At 44.3% G+C, this 26,388-nt stretch overlaps 1 protein-coding gene across 1 annotated transcript in view; it reads left to right on the top strand.

Annotated features, from left to right (window-relative positions):
* LOC144824340 (receptor-type tyrosine-protein phosphatase eta-like) overlaps positions 1-26,388 on the top strand; it is a 146,642-nt gene that overhangs the window by 382 nt on the left and 119,872 nt on the right. The window contains exons 2-4 of the mRNA XM_078683457.1: positions 6,105-6,116; positions 6,206-6,293; positions 16,727-16,817. Coding sequence (XP_078539583.1) covers positions 6,105-6,116; positions 6,206-6,293; positions 16,727-16,817 — 191 coding nt within the window. The remainder of the gene's footprint in view (positions 1-6,104; positions 6,117-6,205; positions 6,294-16,726; positions 16,818-26,388) is intronic.

The raw sequence follows: 26,388 nt of genomic DNA, 5'->3' as shown, positions 1-26,388 counted from the left end.
AATGAGAACATTTTTCTTTGTGACTGACTGGTAATCAAGAGGCAAATGATTCACACAGAAATGCAAGGTCACCATTGATAGAATGAACGCTGTCGTATTGATAGACAGGATCCGCTGTTAATGTTATGGACCAGCTGCAGTTCCACCTAGTCCAACCAAGACTTGCTCTACAAATTATAAAAAACAGCATCTTTGTTTCCTGCACTCATGATCTATTTTCCATTGCAGGTGTCTTTGTTGCATCCATCAAACACAAGACTCAAGCCCTAAAGAGTCAGACAGCATTCTTTGTTGTTGATAAAGCCACACGCACAGGGGCGGCTCTAGGCTCATGGCGGCCCTGGGCAGGGAGCGTAGGTAGGGGGCCTCGGAAGAGGGAGTCCGAGCGGGGCCCCGGAAGAGGGGGGTGTCAGGGTGTTTGGAAGTGGAACAGAGCCGGAGGCCGCCAAATCCCTGCCAGGGGCCGCCACGCAAATATGTATCCATCCTCAGAGGATTATTATATTAAGGATATATATTGGCGTGGCGGCCCCTGGGGTTTGGCGGCCCTGTGCAGGTGCACAGCTTGCACATGCCTAAGGCCGCCCCTGCACACGCATCTTCAGTATCTACACCACTGCAGACAATGGGTGTATGCTGTCTAAACATGAGGGAAGAAGATACAATCAGCAGTGAGTCTGTAGCCCTCTGACATTGAAGAGTCCCTCCCATTTCACTTAATCAAAACAATGACCAGACCCACACATAGTAGCCGCAAACACAACTAAACATATGCTATCACAATTTGCATCAAAACAAGTCTGTTAAATACAGCAATAAGAAGAGAACACATTACCCAATTACCTCTCCCCCCGAATGGCTTTAAATGGGACAAATTGGTTTTTGTGATCCGGCTTTATTAAAGCAGCTATTGCCAGACAATTAATTAATTGATAATAACCAGGAAAGGGGATTTGGTTTCGCCCACATGTTGGGAGCCAAGAGTACATGTTTTGTTAGGCCAGACGTTGTGTACTTCTTCAAAAAAAGTGTGTGCTCTCCACACATCTGTGATTATCTTGTTTATTTGACCAGCTGCCTGAGCTTGAACTTTCAAGGGCATGAACATAACATTGTAATAACCAGATAATGGTATGTAACGTTTACAACAAATTTTTTACAACGCACTACCATTACAACGCAGGCATTACCACGCATACCATTACAACGCATTGCGCTGGGGGGCGCTCTAGGATAGGGAATGAGTTTAATTTTCTATCCAACACCTTCCCTAGTGTCCACGGGGACTGGAGTTGGAATAGAAAATTATACTTACCACTATCCAGCACCTCAAAGCGCTATGCGTTGTAACGGTATTCGTTGTAAATACCGCGTTGTAAAGGTATGCGTGGTAAAAGTATGCGTTGTAACGTCATACATCCCCAGATAATTAATGGTGTCTTTCTGTGGCAGCAGCAAAGATGGGAGGAAGGCACTCATTAACCTACATGGCATTTTAGGTCTAGCTTGACAGTGCAAGTGTCAGCTGACCTTATGTGATAAACAAACCAGAGCATTCAGAGCCTGCATCCTCGACTCATTTTTGTCTCCTTGGGTGCAGGATTTGATTGGGTCGAATTTGTGTGCTTTTATTAAATAGGCTGCATGTATTGCAATTCTTAGTTTGCAGCAATGCAATATTCCATGCAGCAAGACTGAGCTGGTTATGGTGGCAAGCTAATGATCAAGGCTAAAGGTATGATCTGTTTATTATGAAATTTTATGATAAAGACACTGGGCATGACACATTTATTGTGAAAAGCATATGCTAACTCCTTACGGGCGTGTGTCAGTCAACACTGGAGAAGTATTTAGAGGCCCTTCTGATTCCTTTGTTTTATTTTAACCTCAGGCTGCTCTGAAAGAGTTTCCAGAGCAGCCTGAGTAGGCTCATTTTACTGCATCAATGCTCGGGGGCATCTCTCAGCACCTGAAAACTTAATCTCCCCTTTCCAATGATATCGCAACCCAGTGGATTCCTGCTTGGGATCCCCACTGGAAAGTGATCCCCAAGAAGGGATCCACCCACTAGGCCCCTGCCCCTTAGGCAAGATTGTATGCTCCCAAACTAACCCCAAAGATTTCAGTCAGTCAGCCTCCCCGTTGTGGTGGATAGGGGTGATTGATTACCCCAGTCACGTCCTCCACGCCCAGGGTTGCAGAAAGTTCACTAGCAGAGGAAACAAAAATGTAAAGGTGTGGACTGTCCATCAATAGCGTGCTCCCTCTAAAAAAACTGCGGCATCAATCTTTCTAGACACCAGGAGAAAGTTTGTAAAAAAAAAAATACAGATCCGGAAGGGTGCCACCATGGTCATGGCCATGCCCTACCCCCAAAACAAGTGGCATCAATCTTACTACCTTCCTAGCCCTGGAGGCCCCCAAAAGGGCACATACAGTTGTTTTGCCTTCCCTAGTGTGCGTTGGCCAATTACCCCAGGGACTGCATTGCTTGCCTTACCCCCACCCCAGAAAGGGCAATAGTGCCTTTCTGTTCCCGGAGGTGGGGGGGGAGAGAGTAAGTTAATCCTAACTGGCCCTATGGATGTAGAAAGTCCACCTGATACCAGAGATTTTGACTTTAGGACAAAAGAAAGTGGTGTGAGTGTTGCACTTTGGCACTTGACACCACCCACCACAAATGGTATACATATATCTTTCTGCCCCCACCCCCATGCCCCTGGGCACCGAAGGGTTTGCAATCAATTTGCCCACTACACACCAGGGAATCCAAAATAATGCCACGACAAAAAACGAAGAGTGCGACATACCCTGGCAACGAGCCATCCTTTCACCATAGAAGGGGCAATAGTGTCTTTCTAGCCCCCTGGGGGTAGATAGGAGGTATATTTCAGTTGGGAAGAATACCCCTAATATGCCCTGCTGAAGGAGGTAGGTGGTACTCTGGCATTGGCAACACCCCGATCCCAAAAGGGACAAACTAAACTTTTTGCCCTAGGGGCAGACAGGAGGTTTGCCCTCAGTTTGCTCTTGGGGGCTGATAGCCAAATGTATGCCAGAAATATATATTTTTAATAAAATAATGGAGTGGGCCTGGCCCATCCTAACATCATGCCCACCCTCGCCCCTAAAGTTTCAACCGTCTTTCTGCTCCCTAGCGAGCAAGATGACATTTGATACTTTTGGTTATTGGTTTTACATATGGGACAGGAGAGTGTGGCTAACTCCCAATATTATCCCACTTTCAATGGTGAATGACTGCTCTTTTTGGACTTGGGTAGGCTGCCACATGGAAAGACCTCCCAGACTCAAACAGTTCTGAAAACTAGGTATCCAGGGGAATTCGGAGTGGTGTGCTTCATGTAGGTCACACAACACTGTCTTACCTCCAATGCCCAGCAAACTTCAAACTTTAACCTAAAATTCACACTTTGCTTATATTTCTGCAAGAAAAAACGTCTGGAATCTGTGGGGAGCCACAAATTTCATACCACCCTGAGTTCCCACATGTCCCCCTATAATAACTTCACTCTTCAGGGGGCTGCGCCACCTGTGTGGCTGGACTTAGTGCCCACGACAGGAACGGATCAAACCAAGGTCAATGGGGGCCCTTATAAGGGGACACCCAATGACCTCAGTTTGATCCATTCCTGTCATAAGCACTGGCAAAGTGTTTCTATCAGCACAAATGGGGTAACACTGGCTGGTAGGAATTTTGTGGACTCCTGCGGATTCCAGAACTTTCTATCAGAGAAATGTAGGGAAAATGTGTGATTTCAGGCAAAGTTTGAGGTTTCTGGTGCATTGTGGGTAAGAAACCTCATGGGGTCCATGCAAGGCACACCACCCTAGAATCCCCCGGTTGTCTAATTTACTAAAGTGTACGTGCTTCATAGGTTTGCATGGATGGCACTGCAGCAGAGCCCCTTTTGTGTTATGGGCTTTTGGCCCACAAACACAAGTGGGGTAGCAGTCTTATCGGGGGACATGTTGGAATTCAAGGTGGTAGAAAATGTGTGGTTCCCCGCTGACTCCAAAACTTTCCGTTATAGAAATGTGAGGAAAATGTGTGTGTTTATGTCAATGTTTGACGTTTGCAGCGGCTTTTGGGGACACAAGTCATGTACCACTGGACCCACCTAGCTGTCTATTTATCAAAAATGTACAAGTTTGCTACGGTTCTCTTGGTGTCAGCTGAGCTGGGGCTAAAAACACACAACTAGCCACATTGCAAACAAAATATCACTATTCAGTGCGAAAACTGTGATATATCCATGGTGCATTTTAGGCCCTTTCCTGCCACAGCCACTAGCCCTACCCACACAAGCAAGGTACCATTTTTATCAGGCTAGTGGGTGGAGGGTGGAAAGAACTTTGTGGCTTCCCGGAGATTCCAGAACTTTGCATCATATAAATGTGAAGAAACTGTGTGTTTTTAGTCAAAGTTTGAGGTTTCAATGGATTCCAGTTAGGAACGCCTGGTGAGAGCCATTCAAGTCATCCTATTCTGGATTCCCCCAGGTGTCCAGTTTTTAAAAATGTGTGGGTTAGCTAGGTTTCCCTATGTGGCTCCTGAGCTAGGGTCCAAAATCCACAGTTACCAACTTTGCACAATCAAAGTTTTGTTTTGAGTGGAAAATTGAAATGTATGCATGTTATGTTTTGTGCACTTTCCTATCGCGGGTACTAGACCTACCACACAAGTAAGGTACCATTTTTATTTGGAGTCTTAGGTAAATACTGGGTGGTAGAAGATTTGTGTCTCCCTACAGAGTCCAGACCTTTCAATCACAGAAATGTGAGCAGTGTGTTTTTTAGTAACTTTTGAGATTTACAATGTATTCTGGGTAAGAAATCATTGGAAGAGGCATGGAAGGCACCTCACCCTATAGTCTACCAAGTATCTAGTTGTCATAAATGTACAGCTTTGCTAGGCTTGCCTAGTTGCGGGCTGTGTTAGGCCCGAAAAAATCCACACTTACACACATTGCAAAAAAAGGGTCAGTTTTGAGCGGAAAATGTAATGTGTCAATGTTGCATTTTTGGCCCTTTCCTGTCATAGGCACTAGGTCTACCCAAACAAGTGAGTTACTATTTGTATTGGACGAGATGTGGGAGCACAGAATAGTAGAATAGTTGTTATTATCAAGAGGAGTTTGCTCCATTTGTGCCTTCCAAATGTAAGCCAGTGTGTAAGAAAGAAGACATTTTCAATATGAAACCTGCTTCTGAATATATTTACCGAATAAAGTACTCTATACCACACATTATAAGGATACTGCAAGCCACCTCAATGTTCTATGACCATATAGAGGAATGAAGCAAAATGCTGAGTTGCATTAAAAGGTCATCCAACTCCAACATGACTTGTAATATCCTTATAATGTACATCAGGAGGCCCTTTATTCCTCATAATACATAGTCAACTGTAGCACTTCCACACACCATAGAAAATCCTTTGTGTGGTGTCATATGAAAGAGATGGAATGTTTGCTAACATGAGATATGAAATTGCAATTGCTAGTGCAAAATTGCTCACAATAAAAATTGGTTAGATATTTGGTGCAAACAATATTACAAGTCAGTTTTGAAGAAAAGGTTGTAATTTAGAATGTGTAGAAACATGCAGAGGGAGTATGTCTTTTTAAAATGACCCAAATCTTGGAAAACCTTAACATGTCATAAATATCTCCTATCAGCTTATCAGTGATCATCTGCTAAAATGTTTGTTTTATGTTTTTAGAGCACATCTTTATTTATACTCCTTGTTCTTCCATTCCCCTCATTTGCTGTGTCTAGAAGCAGGGATTATGGCATTAGCACTAAAGTGTATGTCTACCAGAAAGCTTCAGAGACTGGATTTATTACATGAATTGCAGGCTTTTATGTATTATAGTATTATAGCACGAGAAATATGAGGGCGAGTGAAGAAACAGTTTAAGTATAAGAAATCTAATATTCGAAAGAAGTATTCCTGTTTGTTTGACAGAGACTTTATTCCCAGATGATCACCATTCATTTGAGCCTGTTCCGACTCAGCATATAAAATATCAATAATTTTGTTCTGCTTTTTAATACATTTTTTGTCTCTTTCTTTTTTGAAGGAGCCTCAAAAGGTAAGCAATTTAATTTCATACGTAAAATAGGTATTTTTATTGGAATAAGAGAAATTTGGTATACATTTCAATTATTTATTATTTTGTAGATCAAAAGGAGCGACACTGGAACATTTTGAAGATTTTGTTAGGAAGCAGCGTGCTGATACCAATCTGGGATTTGAGGAAGATTATGAAGTAAGTCTGTGAGGAATATTTTCTAATACAAATATTAAACTGGAAATAGAAGAGACTGTGATACAGCATCTCAAGAATAGCCACATTTATAAAGATATATGGATATGCTAAAGGCCATTGTTCCATCAATTCAAGGTAGAATGCGTTAGTTGCAGAGTTTGATGATAGACAGGTCATACAAGTGAAAGCGGGCTGATTGCAAGATGTATCAGTACTCGATCCCAACAGAGCTGCACAATAATTGTTTTAACTCCACCCAAAGGGATCAAATAGATGAGTCACTGTCCAGGTCCCTTCTTAGAGATAATATTGTTGTTGTTGAAGGAGGGAGAATCTACTGCTGGACCTCAGACTGCCGTCCTCAGTTGGTGGTCTAATGGAAGTTCATTTTCTGTAGGAGGTATACATTGCCAGGTCCCTCAACCCAACCCACAGGGAACAGTTCAGCATGATAAATCAGGAACATGCGTATTGTGCCTTCAGTGAACTGGTCTACACTGTGCATGTAGTGCTCATTGGAGCTGGGTACCAGCATTAGGTCATTTGTGTTTGCTTCTAATTTTGACAAAACTGAATTACATATTCTGAGGCTCCTCAAACAACAGTTCAGCTGTACAGATATATCAGCCTTGGCCCACAGAAATATTCAGGAATCATCAATGGCAATGAGAATGAAACTAACATGTTGTTCCCCTAGTAGTGTAAGTGGTTAGTGATATCACTGTGATGGCTGTGGAATAGGCAATATTGGTCGACAGGATCATTCTTTTCTGATGCAAACGAGACAGGTTTTTGACACATCTTGAACGGATTACCTACTGTGCTATAAGGGAGGCTATATGACAAAATGTCAATGGCAACAATATTGGGACACAAGAATATTGTGTCAAAAATATTGTCAACAAAAATATCCTTTACATATCCTACTTGCGAACAAACAAAAATATTTTTGCACAGAATATAATCAAAAATAGGTTACTATCTATATCAAACAATTAATGCATATAGCAATTCAGGTGAGTTATTTGAAATATTATACAGCAAAATATTATTATAATTAAAAATAAATAATTGTAATCATTCATCATTCACTTAAGCACAGGTAACAACGGTGGGGTGGGGTGGGTGGTTGGTAAGTGGACTGATGACAGGATAGGAAAAGTAAAATAAAAAATAAACACACATGCAGCAGCTTACACAACAAAAGACATACTGATACACACATTCAGACAGTTTAGTCACTATCCCATGCATTCAGTAAGACACATTTAATCACTCACTTATACAATCAGTCACGCACCTACTCCCACTCATTATTCAATACACCTTGGCATATATAAAACATATTTAAACTTTACAGAAACACACAGTCACTGATGTCATTTGAGATGTCATCAGTGATGTCACTGACCATGTCATGATTTATGTAATATGTGACGTCATCAACAGTGCATTGCGGGGGCGCAAGTTATAGTTAGCTGAACTAACTGTAACGGGGAAATTTATATGCTTTTGTACGAGTGAAATGTCCAACTAATTATAACATCCCTGAAACCTATGCTTTTTTCAGTGAATTTCTAAGGTTTTTTAAATGTTAATTTTTAACTATAACGTGCCTGAAACCTATGGTTTTTTCAGTGAATTTCAATAGTTTTTTAAATGCTAATTTCTAACTATGCCTACAAAGGTAGGACATGTAAAGAAAGAGGAAGAAAAGCGCAAAAAGAAGCAAGACAAATGCTGAAAGATTCAACAGAAGTCCACAAAAACAAACAAAAGTGCAGGAAGAAGCAATATATGTGCAGAAAGAACCAACAGAGGAGCAGAAAGTCCTCCTGTGCCCCAACCTTTTGCTGACGGGTACTGGTGGTAACTGACTCTGACTAACCAGGACCGGAGTCAGTGCTATGCTAAAAGACACTTAGAATACAGTGAAAACATCTACATACACTAGGGAACACAATGCGTTGGGGTACCCCTGTGATTAGCATGACCTCCTCTGTTTTTGCCATGTGTTAGTGCCTGGGTCAATGCATGAGTACATGGGTACTGAGTGGGTGATTAGAGTACTTCAAGGAGAGTGCATGGTGAATTTATAAATGCTTCGGTTTTGGCGGAGTGATTGGATAAGCGCATGCTGCTGGCTGGGTGATTAGAGGAGTGCATGGTAGTGACAAGGAGATAGCTCAGGGGATTGTAGCAGTACATGTGTTAGTGCCTGGGTCATTGCATAAGTACATGGGTACTGGATGGATGATTAGAGTACTGCAAGGACAGTGCATGGTGAAGTTATAAGTGCCTGGGTTTTGGTGAAGTTATTGGAAAAGTACATGGTGCTCGCTGGGTGATTGGAGGAGTGCATGGGTAGTGAAAGGCTGATGGCTGGACTGCATGGGTATTGCTCATTGTAGCAGTGCATGAGTTAGTGCATGGGTCATTGCATGAGTGCATGGGTAGTGACTGGATGATTAAAGTGCTTCAAGGAGAGTGCATGGTGAATTTATAACTGCTTGGGTTTTGGTGGACTGATTGCATAAGTACACACATGTCACATCAGGACCTGCCTCCTCCCTTCACCATTGTGTAAACGCGCCCCCTGTAGAGTTATAAGTTGGGGGATTCATTCCCCTTTAATCCTGAGGGTCCCTGGGGGCCAACCAAACCACCAGGTACCTCCAGTAAGCACCACAGAGCTGCGTTGCAGAAGGTGGTCTGGGGCCATACCCCTTTTCACACCTCTCTGTAGCTCAACTCTGTGGCGCTTACTGGACATACCTGGTGGGCTAGTTGGCCCTGAGGGACCCTCAGGATTCAAGGTGACTTAATCCCCCAACTTAAAACGCACCACAGGGCACGTTTGCACATTTGTCACATCAGGCCACGCCCCCTCCCTGTACCACTGTGCAAACATGCCCCCTGGTGTGTTATAAATTGGGGGATTAAGTCCCCTTGAGTCCTGAGGGTCCCTGGGGACAACTAGCCCACCAGCAACCTCCCGTAAGCACCACAGAGCTGCCTTGCAGAGAGGTGTAAAAAGGGGCATGGCCTCTCAACACCTCTCTGTAACAAAGCTCCTTCGCACATACTGGAGGTACCTGGTGGGCTAGTTTGTCCCCTAGTACCCTCAGGATTGAAGGGGACTTAATCCCCCAATTTACAATGTGCCGGGGGTGCATTTGCACACTTGCTATGTCAGGCCCGCCCCTCTCTCCACCACTGTGCAAACATGCCAAAATTTTAAAAAAATATATATATATATATATATATATATATATTTTGGGCCCTGGGGGTCCTTCTGGAACCCCCTGAGCAGGCCTAGGGGGTCAGGGTGTTTCTACCCTGCCCCCGTCTCGTGTTTTATACCTTTGTTTCTCTGTTTTCTAGCGACTCGCTTCTACCGAGCCACAAGATGGCTGCCAACACTTCCTGGTTTGGAGTGTTGGCAGCCAATCACAGTGAAGCTTGTGCATTGGACTTAGGCTCACCCAGATATCAATACTTTTTTTTCTAATTTCTCAGCAAATACTGAACGGACATACACCATTTAAAATAAAAAAAGGTTGATTTTTGATCCAAGCACTAGCACTATCTTTGTGCCAAATTTGGGGTACTTCTCGTTGCCAAAATTCCTATGGAAATTAACATGGGGAAAACGCGTTTTGGGACCCTACTTTTTTCTCAGCTCCCGCTTGATGAATCACCCCCAAACTTTCAGGATAGGAGCTGACCTTGATAGACTTTTTTTGTGGAGAATTTTGCAAAGATTCGTGAAACAAAGCCAAAGGTATTAGCAAATCAAAAAATGCTTTTCCTAGGGAAACTAGGTTGTAACTATAACTACCTACTGGTGACCGCCAGTAGGTAATAACATACTGGCAATAGCCAATAGGTAGTTATAGTTAGGACCAAAGTTTCCATAGGAAAACAGTTTTTTGTATTGACAATAGCTTTTGCTCTGGTTGACGAATCTCCACGAAATTCATAAAACAGTTAACTTTTTTGGTTTGGCAGCTGTATTGAAACTTTTAGGAAGATCCATCAAGCAGGGGCCGAGAAAAAAGGGGGGTCCTAAAACACATTTTCCCATGTAATGTCTATGGGGAACACGACTACAGCCCGAACCCCTGAACGGAATTATACCAAATTAGGCAGAAAGCTAGATGTTGGTCCAGAAAGCGTGCTTTTTAGGATTTCATGTAAATCTGTTCCGTTTAAAACTATAGATACCTGGGAGCCCAAAATCCTCCTTAAATCCTACTGAAATTTGATTGGCTGCCAACACTTCATCCAGGAACTATTGGCAACCATCTTGGGACTCAGATTGAAGCAGAGTCCAACAAAAACAGTAAAAATTCAAGAAAAGGGGACAGGCTAGGAATACCCTGACCCCCCAGATATGGTGGGGTGGCTCCACACTCAGGGACTCCACCAGGGATGAAAGGAATTTTATTTTTATTTTACCACAAATTCACGGTTGGATCTGCGGCAAAATAAAAATAAAATGACACACAGGCACATCTTTAATAAGAAGCTCCTGGGTGGGCCAAATCCATGGAGCATGTTTTATAATAATGTGGGGGTGCCCATGCGGCACCCCCGTGCCCCAGAGACTGCCACCTCCCTGAGGCAACTAAGTAAAGTGATGCAGGGGCCCGCACAGCCCCCTGCCGCCCTGTGGACTTCCACCTACCAGGGACTATTGATTAAAATTAGTGTCTGGGAGGCCCTTATGGCCTCCCTCACAGCCCCAAGCGTCATGCCCCATGAGGGGGCAAGATGCGCTCGAAACCACACCAGTCACAGGACTTCCATGAGCATTTGGTGTGAGTACAGAGAAAGGGAGACGAAGGAGGGGCTGCCCTTCTTCTGGCAGACTTCGTGTTCTTACTTGCAAACAAGGATTCACGATTCTGTGGCAGCTAAGTGCACTATGTTTTTAAATTTTTCCACTCTGCATCAAGATGTTAATATGGACATTGGCAAATGTAGATAGCTATTTTAGCAACAACATAATGAGATGCGAGCCAAGCTATCAAATCTGAATAATGGTGCATTCTGGGTATGGTGGTCCGAAACTAGGACCATGTGACCACTGGAACATTATAAAGTACCAAACCAACTCACCTGTGATCAAGGCGCATGGCGCCGAAATGCGTAGGGATATAAGAGTGGTTTAAAAGCTGCCACATGATCAGACCAAATAAAGTGTCAGTTTGTAAGGATGCCGAAGCTGTGGGCTCTGCTTTGCTTTTTGTTGGAACTACTAGCAGGATCTCCATTCCTGCCTGAGAGCCAGCCCTGCAGCGTTGGAGGCCCCCGGTAAAATGGAGCAACTTGAGTGTATTCAAATGGAGGGGGCATGACGCGCTCGAAACCACACCAGTTACAGGACTTCCATGAGCATTTGGTGTGAGTACAGAGAAAGGGAGTCGAAGGAGGGGCTGCCCTTCTTCTGGCAGACTTCGTGTTCTTACTTGCAAACAAGGATTCACGATACTGTGGGAGCTAAGTGCACTATGTTTTGAATTTTTTCCACTCTGCATCAAGATGTTAATATGGACATTGGCAAATGTGGATAGCTATTTTAGCAACAACATAATGAGATGCGAGCCAAGCTGTCAAATCTGAATAATGGTGCATTCTGGGTATGGTGGTCCGAAACTAGGACTCTGTGACCACTGGGACATTATAAAGTACCAAACCAACTGACCAGTGATCAAGGCACATGGCGCCGAAACGCGTAAGGATATAAGAGTGGTTTAAAAGCTGCCACATGATCAGACCAAATAAAGTGTCAGTTTGTAAGGATGCCGAAGCTGTGGGCTCTGCTTTGCTTTTTGTTGGAACTACGATCAGGATCTCCATTCCTTCCTGAGAGTCCGCCCTGCATCGCTGTTGGCCCCCGGTAAAATGGAGCAACTTGAGTGTATATATATAATATTTATATATATATATATTCACTGAAAAAACCATAAGTTTCAGACATGTCATAGTTAGGAATTAGCATTTAAAAAAACTTAGACATTCACTGAAAAAAACATACGTTTTAGGGGTGTTATAGTTAGCTGCACATTTCACTTGTACAAAACCATCGAAATTCCTCCGTAATAGTTAGATCTGCTAACTATAACTCGCACGCCCGCAATCCACTGCTGATGCTGTCACATATTACATCATTCATGACATGGTCAGTGGCATATCTGAATCCATTGACACACCAATACACGTTTCTAAAAACCCACTCAGTGATTCCTAGATCTACACACACACACATCTAATCACTTACCTATAGATTCACTCATACATGCTGTCAATGATAAATAGAACACTATCAATTATACTTAAACACCTATATCGACATTACACACCAGCACACATCCTATTCACTTATGAAGTCATCCTACTCACTTATGCAAACAATGGATCATACTTAAATTTACTTAGCTACACACTTATACAAACACCACTTCATTTATTCATATAGATAGTAACTCATACTTAGTGTGTTATAAAATCACTATTACAAGTATACAGTTATCCATACAGTCACACATACAATCACTGAGTCTTATGTATATTTATTTATATATCAAAACAGTCACTTACACTGCCTTTTATTTTTTTAGTTTGTTGGACATGTACCATTGAGAGATATATTTGCACATCACCACACCCATAAAGATATTCCCTCACCCAAAAAACTGTTATAACCTGTAGTCTTAACCTCATATAGCTACTGAATCAACTATTCACACATCTTTGGGCAGTCACCCCCCCCCCCACCGAACCATCCACACATTCACTCACCCATACAAATACTCAGTTAACTAATCAATAACTAATATAGACTTTCACATAGCTAGTAACCAACTGGTGCAGCAGTTTACTCAACAACTGACAAAGTGATACAGATATTCACACAGTTTAGTCACTATCCAATATATTTAGTGAGACACTATAAATTAGTAAATCACACTGCTAGTAAATCCTCCATCCAGATATTTATATTTATATATACACTAATTCTTCTATGCATGTCATGAATGATGTAATATGTGACATCATCAGCAGTGGATTGCGGGCGCGGGAGTTATAGTTAGCAGAACTAACTATAACGGTGGAATTTCAATGGTTTTGTACAAGTGAAATGTCCAGCTAACTATAACACTTCTAAAACCTTTGGTTTTTTCTGTGAATTTCTAAGTTTTTTTTAAAATGCTAATTCCTAACTATAACATGTCTGAAACCTATGTTTTTTTCAGTGAATTTCTAAGGTTTTTTAAATGCTAATTCCTAACTATAACATATCTGAAACCTTTGGTTTTTTCAGTTATATACACTGACCATGTCATGAGTGATGTAATATGTGACGTCATCAGCAGTGCATTGCACGCGCAAGTTATAGTGAGTCCAACTAACTATAACGTGGGAATTTCAATGGTTTTATGCAAGTAAAATTTCCACCTAACTATAACTGGTGTGAAACCTATGGTTTTTTCAGTGAATTTATTAGGTTTTTTAAATGCTAATTCCTAACTATAACTGGTGTGAAACCTATGGTTTTTTCAGTGAATATATATATATATATATATATATATATATATATAAAATTTCTATGGCAAAATGAAACCCCTCATTTTGTTCCTTTTCAAATTAAATATATTAAGTGTTACCACTTTATTCCACTTCAGGTGTGCCATACTTTTGTCATAAGTAAGACTGTTAGCGTTCTAGTTGTTCTTTAGAACACTCTGGGACATTCTGTCATTGGGCTATAGTTAGGCTATATCTGGCTGATATTTGGGCTACATTTGGGCTCTTTTGTCTCTGGTGGCCATCTTTGGAGACTGCATATCAGAATTTTTTTAATGAAATATAACAGGATTTGAGAAGTAACTCAAAATGTGCCCTAATTTTTCTTTCTTCAGCACTAATCATAATTTCTATGGCAAAATGAACCTCCTCATTTTGTTCCTTTGCAAATTAAATGTTTTAAGTGTTAACACTTTATTCCAATCAAGATGACTTCAGGTGTGCCATACTTTTGTCATAGTTAAGACTGTTAGCGCTCTAGTTGTTCTTTAGAACACTCTGTGACATTCTGTCATTGGGCTATAGTTGGGCTACATCTGGCTGATATTTGGGCTACATTTGTTTTTTCTGTCTCTGGTGGCCATCTTTGGGCTACATTGGGTTACATTGGGCTACATTGGGCTACATTGGGCTACATTTGGGCTCTAACATATATATAGCCCAATGTAGCCCAATATATATTTATTCAAAGTTAATTTTCGTAAAAACCACTGGAGCATATATCTTGAGACATAGCAAAGGCAGATCGGGGTACCAGTCCCTACAATTTTGACAAGTTTGTTGGAAATCCATTCAGCCATTCGGGCTAAAAGTGAGTCCAACCGCCCTATGGAAATTAACATGGGGAAAACACGTTTTGGGACCCCCCTTTTATCTCGGCCCCCGCTTGACGGTTCCCCCCCAAACTTTCAGGGAAGGAGCGGAGCGCGGCGAGGCAAAGTTAAGGAAAATTACAGGCAGATCCCTCATTCGGTGCCAAAGTTATTCCCAATAGAATGTTGCAGATTTCCTATGGAAAACGATCCTAACTATAACTACCTACTGGCGTGTGTATATATATTTATTTATATATACTTATATATATATATATTCACTTAAACAACAAAGGCCACATGGAGATGTTAAAGTTAGGAAGTAGAATTTGAAAAAAAACTTCAAAATTTACTGAAAAAAACAAAGGTTACAGGGCCGTTATAGTTAGGCTCGGAGCTCACTCGATCAAAACCATAGAAATTCAGCAGTTATAGTAACCTGAGCTAACTATACTTAGGACCCAGGAATGGACTGCTTATGACCTCAAATATTACATCATGACATGGTTATCAATTTATTCAAATACACGAAGTGATCAAAATAGCTAATAATTATGTATCTAATTTGCATGGATAATGGCCAATTACATTTTTAATAAATGTAAAAAATGAATTTGTAAAAAATATACAAATAGATAAATAGATGCCCCTACAAACTCAACAACCAGCTACTAAAATGTAAATTAATAATTGAAGGCATTCAAAAACTATGTATTAAAAATAAAAAGTAATTTCAATATTTAAAAGAACAGTCAGTGAAACACTTCACATTGTTATTTCCCAAAAATATTTAGTTAACTAGAAAATAAATATAAAACATCCAGGGCCAGATGTATGACCAAGAAAACAGTGCCTTGCAAATTGCAAGTTTTTTGCGACTCGCAATTTACAAGGCTCTATTTCCTATACACAACAGTGTATTTCACACTGTTTGCGATTCCCCATGGGTTCGCAAATTGAGAGGCTCATGAATATTAATGAGCCTCTCGCAATTTGCGACCCCATTGGGAATTGCAGGCCCTCCCAGGTATGGTGGCCTTCTGGGCTCAGCAGACCACCATGTCTGAGACTGCTTTGGAATAAAGCAGTTTTGTTAATGCAGCCTGTTGCCCTTAGAGGAAAACGGGATTCATAAAAAAAAAAAAAGAAATGTTGGAGCATTTTCGTTTGATTTTTTAAGGGCAGGAAGTGGTCCCTGGGACCACTGCCTGCCCTTAAAAAATGTTTCCCCTGCATTTGCAAAGGGGAAGGGGTCCCCTGGGGCCCCTTTCCCTTTTGCAAGTGCATTACTACCCTCTTGAAGAGGATGGTAATTTGCAAGAGTTTTGCGGATGCAACACATTCTTACATAGGGTTGCACTAGCTATTAGGAAGGGAACAGCCTTGCATGCGCAAACGGGTTCGCAAACCCGTTTGCGCATGCAAAAATGGTCATACATCTGGCCCAAAATGTATTATTTAAATAACGTCTCACCCTATACTCCTACAAACCCAGCAATCCTCTGCTAAATCATAATTTACATATTAAATGTGAGAACACACATTTAAAATTACACATTAAACAAAAATATTGAAAGCAATTATGTCAATATTACTAAGCCCTAAAATTAATATAACAACACATATATATTAAATTGGGTAAAAAACAATGTTTACTGCAACGATATAAAAGTAAACGCTATTATATACAATTGCATTCCTAAAAACCATATCACATACAAATACAATGATAAAATCAACTTCTACATTCTGTTCCTCGATATTCTTGTTGACATTTTTTACATGATTTTCTTGTCGCACAGTATTTTTGATTCAATAATTTTGTCATTCACATGGGGATTAGAGAAAGCAAGCCATACATTTGTGTCTCTCCTTTCTGCAACACAATCACACCCACATTTTCTGAAATAACTTTGGAGGTTGTGGCCCACACAGTACACTCAGAAGTCAAGTGCAAAATTATACTTTTTCCAGAATTTTGAAAATAAACTTCTCATTGCTTTTCATTATCCGCTTATTTTTTTGCAGAAGCTGCAGCCTGTTGGTATTAGTCAGACTAGACATGCAGCCGAACTACCTGAGAATAAACAGAAGAACAGATACAATAATGTCTTGCCATGTAAGTCACTTTATATTGAATATGTATTGTTCACTTTCACTCAGTGAACAACTTATGTAACTGCAAGAATGTATTTGTAGTGTATCAGGCAACCAAGAGATCCTATTTTATCTGGCACTTTGACTTTTAAGCCAAAATAAAAGCAAATACATTTTGACCTAAATGTGAAATATGACATGGTAATTTAATTCCGGCCTGTTTTGCTATGCTATTATGTCTCGATATGCAGCTCAGGTTAGGAGCTCCCCTCTGCTCACGTCCCTCTTGTTTCTGAAGAACGCTAATATCAGGATAACTACAATGCAGTGCAAATGTATGGCTGTTGGAACCGACGCATTGTGTGTTGTTTTCTGGTTCCTCACCTCTCCTGTACGTGTTCTTGTCTTTGATTATTGGCACTTCAAAGGTACCTTCTGTTTATAGTGATACCTAAACTTATGTATGTTGGATCTTTGTCATTTTGGTCTTCTTATTTTCAGATAAATATTGGCTATTTTTCTAAAGTGGTGTGGTGTCCTTTTGTAATGGTTTAACTGTGTTACTGTGTGTGTATGTACAAATACTTTACACTTTGCCTCCGAGATAAGCCTAACTGCTCGTTCCAAGATACCAAGGGAGACAGTAGGAGATATTTTAGCTGTGTAATCCCCTTACCTTGCCTAGAGTAAGGGTCCCTACTTGAGCAGGGTACAAACTACTGCCAACTAGAGACTACATTTCTAACATTGGTGACAGCGGTGGGATAGGACTTGTGTTTGTACATTGCAGACAGTGATTGGTGTACACTATTCCCATATTGCAGACCATTACTTGCCAACATAATGTGTTTTTCTCTTTCTGTTTTTGCAACTGTTGAGTTTTGGCCACAATCATGTCTCAGTCTGGGGAGGCATCAGCAGTAGCAGCAGATTTTGTGTCTGAGCAGAAAAGGTTGGAGTCGACACAATACCTCAGCTAATAATGTTCTGCTGGAAGTTCAGGTGTTCTTTTTAACCTGTTAAATGTGTGCGTCGGCCAACGGCCGTTGCGAGCACCACCTTGGTAGTGCTGTGCACATCCGTTGGCCGACGCTGCAACGGATTTTATGCCACGGTTAACAGGTTAAAGACTTACTAGAAAGAGGAGCTGAAAAAGGTGCTGAGGGCCTGGTTGGCAGCCAGAGAGGCTGGTAAGCACACAGAAAATGGGAATAATGGTGTGGAGGAGGAGGAACAAAGTCTGCATCTGGGATGGCTGGAGTAGCAAGCATCGCCCATTGGGCGGAGGCCAGCCTGAATGGTGGAAGAACTCCCTCCAGAGCTGGAGAGATGGCACCAGTGCTTCATCTCCAGGTCTATCTTCAGAGGAGCAGGAGAACGGGCGGAAAGTCAGGAAGCTCAACTTGGAGATTGCGAAATGCAAATTAGATATGGAGAGAGAGAAACAGGAGCTAGAGAAAAGGGAAATGCTTTTTGCTCATGAATTAAAGTTGAGAGAGTTGAACTTGGAAAACAGGATGTCTGAGTCTTCTGAAGAAAAGAACCACATACCTAGAGACTGGGCGTGAGAAGCTGGCTTGGTGCACACTTATGTAAGTGGCCCCCTGCACCAATCCAGATAACCTTATGGTGATTTTAGTGGTCTTAGACAACCTTAGAAAGCTCTTTTGAGTGGTAGCTGCATAGAGCAGCCTTCAGGCTTAGCCCAGAAGGAATATCAAGCAGTTTGTTTCACCACAGCATAATTGTATTGGTATAGATTAAGTGAAAAGGAACTGCACAGTGTATTTATACGATTATGTATTTAGTATAAGACACTCACTAACACATACTGATATCTCCTACCCATAGATACACGCAATGCACGCAATACTTTGCAATAAAAACACGTAAGTAGCACAAATACACAGTGGTTGTCAGGGGGAGACCAAACTTTATACTAAAATAGTGGTCAGTGAACCACAACTCAAGTCAAGACTATACCCAGAAGACATAGACGTGCCTGGTACCCAAGGAACCACACAAGGTAAGTAGCCAGGAACCCCACGGAGGCTGTGTGCAGGGTGGGAACACGACGGCAGGTGTAATACAAGTCAATGGGTAAGTAGTGGTTGCAATTTTAAAGAGAAAGGAACCTTCCCAGTGGACCCTGAATAAACCTGTGGAAGACAGAAGGTTGGAGAGTCACTGCACCCGTGGATAGCCTAGTAACCTGGTTACCTACACCAGGGAAGTTGGGTGCATAGGTGGGAAGTGGCATTGAAAACCGCTGTTGAACTCAATGGAGGACTTCAGGAAGATGCCGTTGCTGGAGAAGGTGAAAATGTCCAGTGGGACCCAAAGGTGGATTCAAATTGAAGTGCCTGCAAGCAGAGGGGATAGAGTCAATGCCACTCAGGAGTGACCATGAGGCATGGTAGAAGAATGCCCACTGATGTCGGGTGTTGCAGAAGAGCTGAGGGTGAAATTGGAGCTGCAGCTGTGCGGACCAGGCAATGCTGTGGAAGACCAGGAGCAGTTTACGAGCTGTCTCACATCGGATGTCAGGAGTCGAGGGGTCGGTGTCTGGCGGGAGCACCAACAAGCCTTGGCAACTGCAACCAATTGGAAAAGCGAAAATGTTGCAGTGTCGGGACCAGCAAGGTCCAGGTGACTCACCACAAGCAGGGGAGTCAGATCAGGCCCCGAGAAATCAGGGGAGACTAATGAAATCAAAGAAGACCCTCATGAGGACACACAGGCCAGAGGCACTGGAGTCGCAGGAGGACCTTGAGCAGCTCACCAAAGATGCAGGCGCACGGTGCAAGCGATGTGGTGAGGACAAAGATCTTGGTCACAGCAGATGCTTGAGTTTGGAGCTACTTGTAGCCTGAAACCCTTGGAGGAAGGAAGCCAACACGCCTTTGCAACGGCAAGTCAATGTGGTACACAGTGGTTTGTTTCCTCCAGCTCTTGACAAGGGATACTTCCCTCAAACTTGGTGAGAGGACAGGGCAGGCCTCAAGGGATGTTAAGAACCACCACATGTGTTGCTGAGACTTTCTGAGTGTGTGGGAGCCCTGGATCAGCAGACCGGTCAGCTTTGTTGTGGTGCCTGCAAATGCAGGGAAGTGACTCCTTCACTTCATGGGAGATTCTTTCAGGTGTTTTGAATGCCCACAGTCCATGGAAGGTTCCTGTATGGAGCACATGCACAGATGATGCAACAAACCATCAGGGCAATGAGACTAGGAGCGGCAGGAGTCTTCCCAGTTGCAGTCTTGATACCTAGAACGAAGTCCAGTGAAGTCCAGAATTCCCAGGCAGTCAAAGAAGAAGTGGTGCCTTGATATGAATCTTGTCCCATGACAAATCTAGAGATCCACCTACAGCTAACCCCTTTAGTACCCTAAGGAAAGGGTTGGGGCAATTCTGGGTCTCCCCCCAGGGGAGGGGTCGGACAGTGGGGTGGATACTCCCATGTCCTTTGTCCAGTTTTGCAACAGAACTGGAACCAACTGCTCCCTGAGCTGGGTTTACCTGGACTATGCAAGGAGGGCACCAAATATACCCCTCAAGCAGTGGCACTGGTAAGCGCACCCACCAGGTCCCAATACACTAAACCCCATCTTGGAGCTGGTCACACCTCCCTGTGACAGGATACCTATTGATCTGCCTTTCCCTGCTCGAGCTTGGCTCAGCCGCAGGAGGGAAGAATCGTGTTTCTGGTCGGCAGCAGGCATGTTGTGCTGTTCGGGTTTGGAAGTCTGATACCGGGAGCACTGAGGGCCTCCCAGAGGAGCTTTACAGTGCATAGGATCATACTCCCACAACGTTTACGGTATGAGAGTATGATTCCACCACGTTTGATACCAAACATGACAGGGGTTGTTACAGCCAGTTTAGAGATTGTCATTGCTTAATGACGCACAGCCACTCTATGTATCATAATGGCTGGAGAATGAACTCTGGAGGTTGTAAGGGTGTCCTGCTCATGGTGGAACACCTTCAGACTTAGAACCGAGCACCCTGCCTTCAGGATTGGAAGTCCTGCTTATAGGTTTTAAGTGCAGTGACCTTTAATATAGGAAAACCTATATCTGTTGTAAGTGGGGCTAGCTATGACAGGCCTGTAGTTACAGTCTCCCATGGGTGGCAAAATGCATGCTTCAGCCCATGGGTTACCCCTGGTGTACCTATGTCCTGGGTACCTGAGTGCCATATACTATGGACTTATAAGGGTACACCAGTTTCCAATCTGGGATGCACCTAAGTACTTACCATAACCAATTTAGGGGAGGACGCACAGAGACTGGGGTCCTGATTAGCAGGATCCCAGTCAGGCATGCCAGAAACAGCATAGCACCAGGCAAAAAGTGGGGGTAACAATAAAAGCAGATTCTACTTTCCTATACTTGGCTTCTAATTTCAAGAGAGGGTGACATACACCAGTGGGCCCAGGCTTAGTAGGTAGATCTGGAGGTGTGCTGGGTTCCTGAGGAAGATTGGGGAACTGGCACAGGGTGTCATATTCCTGGTAGCGGGAGGGACACTCTACTGGCTCTAGAAAGGAGTGACAGGGAGAAGTGTCCCCAGTGGAAGAAACCCTGGTTGGGGAGTGTGAACTGGAGACACCCGAGAGTAGGTTTGGCTGAATTTGAGGGGCAGCCAGATACTTTCACACCAGATAGGGTATGAGGTGGGGTACTTTTTCAAAACACTGAATGGTTGGGTGAAAAGTAGTATGGTGAACACGTGTGGGGCTGTACAATTTGATTGCTGGGTGCTTGGAATGAAGGAAGACGTTTTGGTCAATGTCAGAGGGTCTGAAGAGGCATTTAGGAGTGATCCTGAAAGGAGATGCTCAGGTTTTCCCCAACCGAGGAAGGTGGGAGAGGTTTGCAGTAGCCCAGATAGGTCCCAGTGTAGTGGAATAGGTATAGGGTCCCATGTCCCTTCTCAGGGTAGAATGAGAGGTGGGGTGGTCATAGACCCAGGTTGCCCAGAACCCAGGCCCAGAGCCTGGATGGTTCCCAGTAGGGGGTCCTAGTCTGTACTGGGAGGCTATTCACTGAGGGGAATCCAATAGTGTCAGGAGAGCTGGGGTGGCTGTCACAAGCATCCCATCAGTTCTGGTGTCTGACAGCACCACTCTGGAGAGGAGGGTGAAGAATTCCAGATGAATAGGTGAGAGGGGGAGACAGTCCCCAGAGGTAGAACCAGTAGATCAAGGGCTGCCATCTCTGAGGTCAAAACCCCCAAGGAATGACCCTAGTGATGCTACTTTTGGCTTGGGAGGTCTGGATGCTCTGTTAGATGGACAGGGGTTGGGAGACCTGCAGCAGGCAGACTCTCACACAACACATGAGGAATGTGTTTCCCTTGGGGAGAGGTTGCAGGTTGGCAACCCTGAATTGGTGGGAGAATTGTGCAGAATGGCTGCCACAAGTGTCCTGACAGATCTGGAGTCTGGGGGTACTGCTCCCAAAAGGAGGTTACTGAGTACCGGGAAGAAGGGGAGGTGGAGGGAGGACTTGCCCTTGACTCCTGTCCAGCCAGGGGGAACAGACCCTGGGCTTGAATACCAGTCTTAGGATACCACCCCTGAACTGGTCGGAAGGGAAAGTGGACCAAGGGTTCCAGCCACCTGGGGCTACTGCCCCTCTCTTTGAAACGGGAAACACCCATCACAACGAAAGTACTGCATCTCGATGATATCGCATCGCGGCTATTACATCGCGGAGGGCTTCAGAACGCCTGCTATCGAGATGCATGCTGCAACATCGCATTGACATGTACATCGCTAGCGATGACAACGTGTATGAATCAATGACGATTTAGGATTTAGAACCTGTCCCACTTAAGCCTGCAACATACAAACCAAACGGTCGCAAAATAAATACACCCGTTATATATATAAAACTATAAATATAAATATATTAACCACAGCATTGTAAACACCTGATAAATACAAAACAAATGCTCGCAAAATGTATTACTATGTGAAAAATGAGGGACCACATAAGGGGAGAGAGAATTTGGTCTGACGGCTAGTGCGGCCGACTTTGGTGCTGGAAACCAAGGTTCGACCCTCGTATCACGTCTATACAGTTTTTGGGCTAAAAATGGCATTGTAAACACCTGCTAAATACAACACAAAAATAAAAACACCTGCTAAATACAACACTAAAATAAATACACCCGTTACAAACACTCTCAAAATATATTACTATGTGGAAAACCACAGCATTGTAAACACCTGCAAAATACAAAACACACACTCGCAAAATGTATTACTATGTGAAACATGAAGGACCACAAAAGGGGAGAGGATGCATGGGTGGGTGCATGGATGCATGAATCGTGGGCGGATGGTTTGGGTGGGTGGGTGGGTGCATGGATGACCAAAATAGTGGAAGGATGCATGATGGATGGGTGGATGGATGGGTGGATGGAGGCATGGATGACCCAAATTCTGGATGGATGGATGCGTGATGGATGGATGATGGGTGGATGGGTGATGGGTGGATGGATGGATGGATGCATGGATGGGTGGATGGCGACAATTGGTGATGGATGTATGATGGGTGGATGGATGCATGGATGACCCAAATTGTGGATGGATGGATGCATGATGGGTAGATGGGTGATGGATGGGTGTATGGGTGATGAATGGGTGAGGAGAGGATGCATGGGTGGGTGCATGGATGCATGAATCGTGGGTGGATGGTTTGGGTGGGTGGTTGGGTGCATGGATGCATGAATCGTGGGTGCATGGGTGGAAGCATGGGTGGAAGCATGGGTGGATGCATGGGTGGGTGCATGGATGCATGAATCATGGTTGGGTGGATGGATTGGTGGGTGCATGGATGCATGAATCATCAGTGGATGGATGCATGGGTGAAGGGGAGGATGGATGGGTGGATGGGTGGGTGAATGGATGGGTGGCTGGACGGGTGCATGGATGGGTGCATGGGTGGGTAGATGGGTGGCTGGGTGGCTGGGTGTCTACCATCACTGATTCTACTCCAGTCCCACCGGGGTGATGTAGTGTAGCAAGAGTGAGCTTTAGGTTGGTACCTCTCAATCCTCCATCCAAAAACATAGTTCTCTCGCCATCTGCCCCATATCGTGTCAAACTTATTTGCGCAACCTCCCCTGATGTAGAGGTGGGTGGTTCGAGCCTCCTGAAACCCAGAAAAAAATTGGACACTTACAAGTGCTAGTTTTTAATGTGTGTTGGGTGGTGGATGCATGGCGGATGGATGCATGGTGGGTGGTGGATGTATGATGGGTGGATGCATGATGGATGGATGCATGATGGATGGGTGCATGGATTGCTGGCTGGGTGGCGGATGCATGATGGATGGATGGATGGGTGGATGGATGGATGATTCATGATGGATGGGTGGGTGGGTGGTGGATGCATGATGGGTGGATACATGATGGCTGGCACGGGCGTGGGCACGGCGGCTACTGCGGCTCATCTATCTGCGTAATCTGAATCGGTGACAACGCGGATGGATGGTGACAATTGGTGATGGATGCATGATGGATGGATGGGTGGATGGATGGATGGATTGATGGGTGGAGGGATGGATGACCAAAACTGTGTCTGGATGCATGATGGGTGGTGCATGATGGATGGGTGGATGGATGCATGGATTGGTGGGTGGATGGCGACAATTGGTGATGGCTGCATGATGGATGGGTGGATGGATGCATGGATGACCAAAATAGTGGATGGATGCATGGTGGGTGCTGCACGATGGATGGGTGAATAGATGGGTGGATGGATGCATGGATGACCCAAATTCTGGATGGATGGATCCGTGATGGATGTATGATGGGTGGATGGGTGATGGATGGATGGGTGGATGGGTGGATGGATGCATGGATGGGTGGGTGGGTGGATGGCGACAATTGATGATGGATGTATGATGGATGGGTGGATGGATGCATGGATGACCCAAATTGTGGATGGATGGATGCATGATGGGTATGTGGGTGATGGATGGGTGGATGGGTGATGAATGGGTGGGGAGAGGATGCATGGGTGGGTGCATGGATGCATGAATCGGGGGTGGATGGTTTGGGTGGGTGGGTGGGTGCATGGATGCATAAATCGTGGGTGCATGGGTGGAAGCATGGGTGGATGCATGGGTGGGTGCATCGATGCATGAATCATGGGTGGGTGGATGGATTGGTGGGTGCATGGATGCATGAATCATCGGTGGATGGATGCATGGGTGAAGGGGAGGATGGATGGGTGGATGGATGGGTGGATGGGTGGATGGATGGGTGAATGGATGGGTGGCTGGATGGGTGCATGGGTGGGTGCATGGGTGGGTGGATGGGTGGGTGGGTGGCTGGGTGTCTACCATCACTGATTCTACCCCTCTTGGGCCTGGCAGAGTGTGGGGTCCAGTCCTACCAGGGTGGTGTAGTGGAGCAAGAGTGAGCTTTAGGTTGGTACCTCTCCATCCTCCATCCAAAACCATAGTTCTCTCGCCATCTGCCCCATATTGTGTCAAACTTATTTGCGCAACCTCTGCTGATGTAGAGGTGGGTGGTTCGAGCCTCGTGAAACCCAGAAAAAAATTGGACACTTACAAGTGCTAGTTTGTAATGTGTGTTGAGTGGTGGATGCATGGCGGATGGATGCATGGTGGGTGGGTGGATGGATGGGTGCCTGGGTGGTGGATGCATGATGGGTAGATGCATGAAGGATGGGTGCATGGATTGCTGGCTGGGTGGTGGATGTATGATGGATGGATGGATGGATGGATGGATGGATGGATGGATGGATGGATGCATGATGGATGGGTGGGTGGGTGGGTGGTGGATGCATGATGGATGGATGCATGATGGCTGGCACGGGCATGGGCACGGCGGCTACAGCGGCTCATCTATATGCGTAATCTGAATCGGTCACAACGCGGATGGATTGTGACAATTGGTGATGGATGCATGATGGATGGATGGGTGGATGTATGGATGGTATGATGGGTGGAGGGATGGATGACCAAAATTGTGGCTGGATGCATGATGGTTGGTGCATGATGGATGGGTGGATGGATGCATGGATTGGTGGGTGGATGGCGACAATTGGTGATGGCTGCATGATGGATGGGTGGATGGATGATTGGATGGATGCATGGATGACCAAAATAGTGGATGGATGCATGATGGGTGCTGCACGATGGATGGGTGGATAGATGGGTGGATGGATGCATGGATGACCCAAATTCTGGATGGATGGATGCGTGATGGATGTATGATGGGTGGATGGGTGATGGATGGATGGGTGGATGGATGCATGGATGGGTGGGTGGGTGGATGGCGACAATTGGTGATGGATGTATGATGGATGGGTGGATGGGTGGATGGATGCATGGATGACCCAAATCGTGGATGGATGGATGGATGCATGATGGGTAGATGGGTGATGGATAGGTGGATGGGTGATGAATGGGTGGATGCTCAGCTTGTTAACTATGTAAGAAAGCATTCAGCTCAAGCTGTGGCAGAGACTGTGTATTCCCTCACTGCTCACAGTGCTTACTCCATCATGTGATGCACTTCATTCTAGGTCTTGGATAGGTATCTTAACA

The sequence above is a fragment of the Lissotriton helveticus genome, chromosome 3_1 (genome assembly GCF_964261635.1).
Source record: "Lissotriton helveticus chromosome 3_1, aLisHel1.1, whole genome shotgun sequence".
Classification (NCBI taxonomy): Eukaryota; Metazoa; Chordata; class Amphibia; order Caudata; family Salamandridae; genus Lissotriton; species Lissotriton helveticus.
This window is presented reverse-complemented; position numbering and strand designations above follow the sequence as displayed.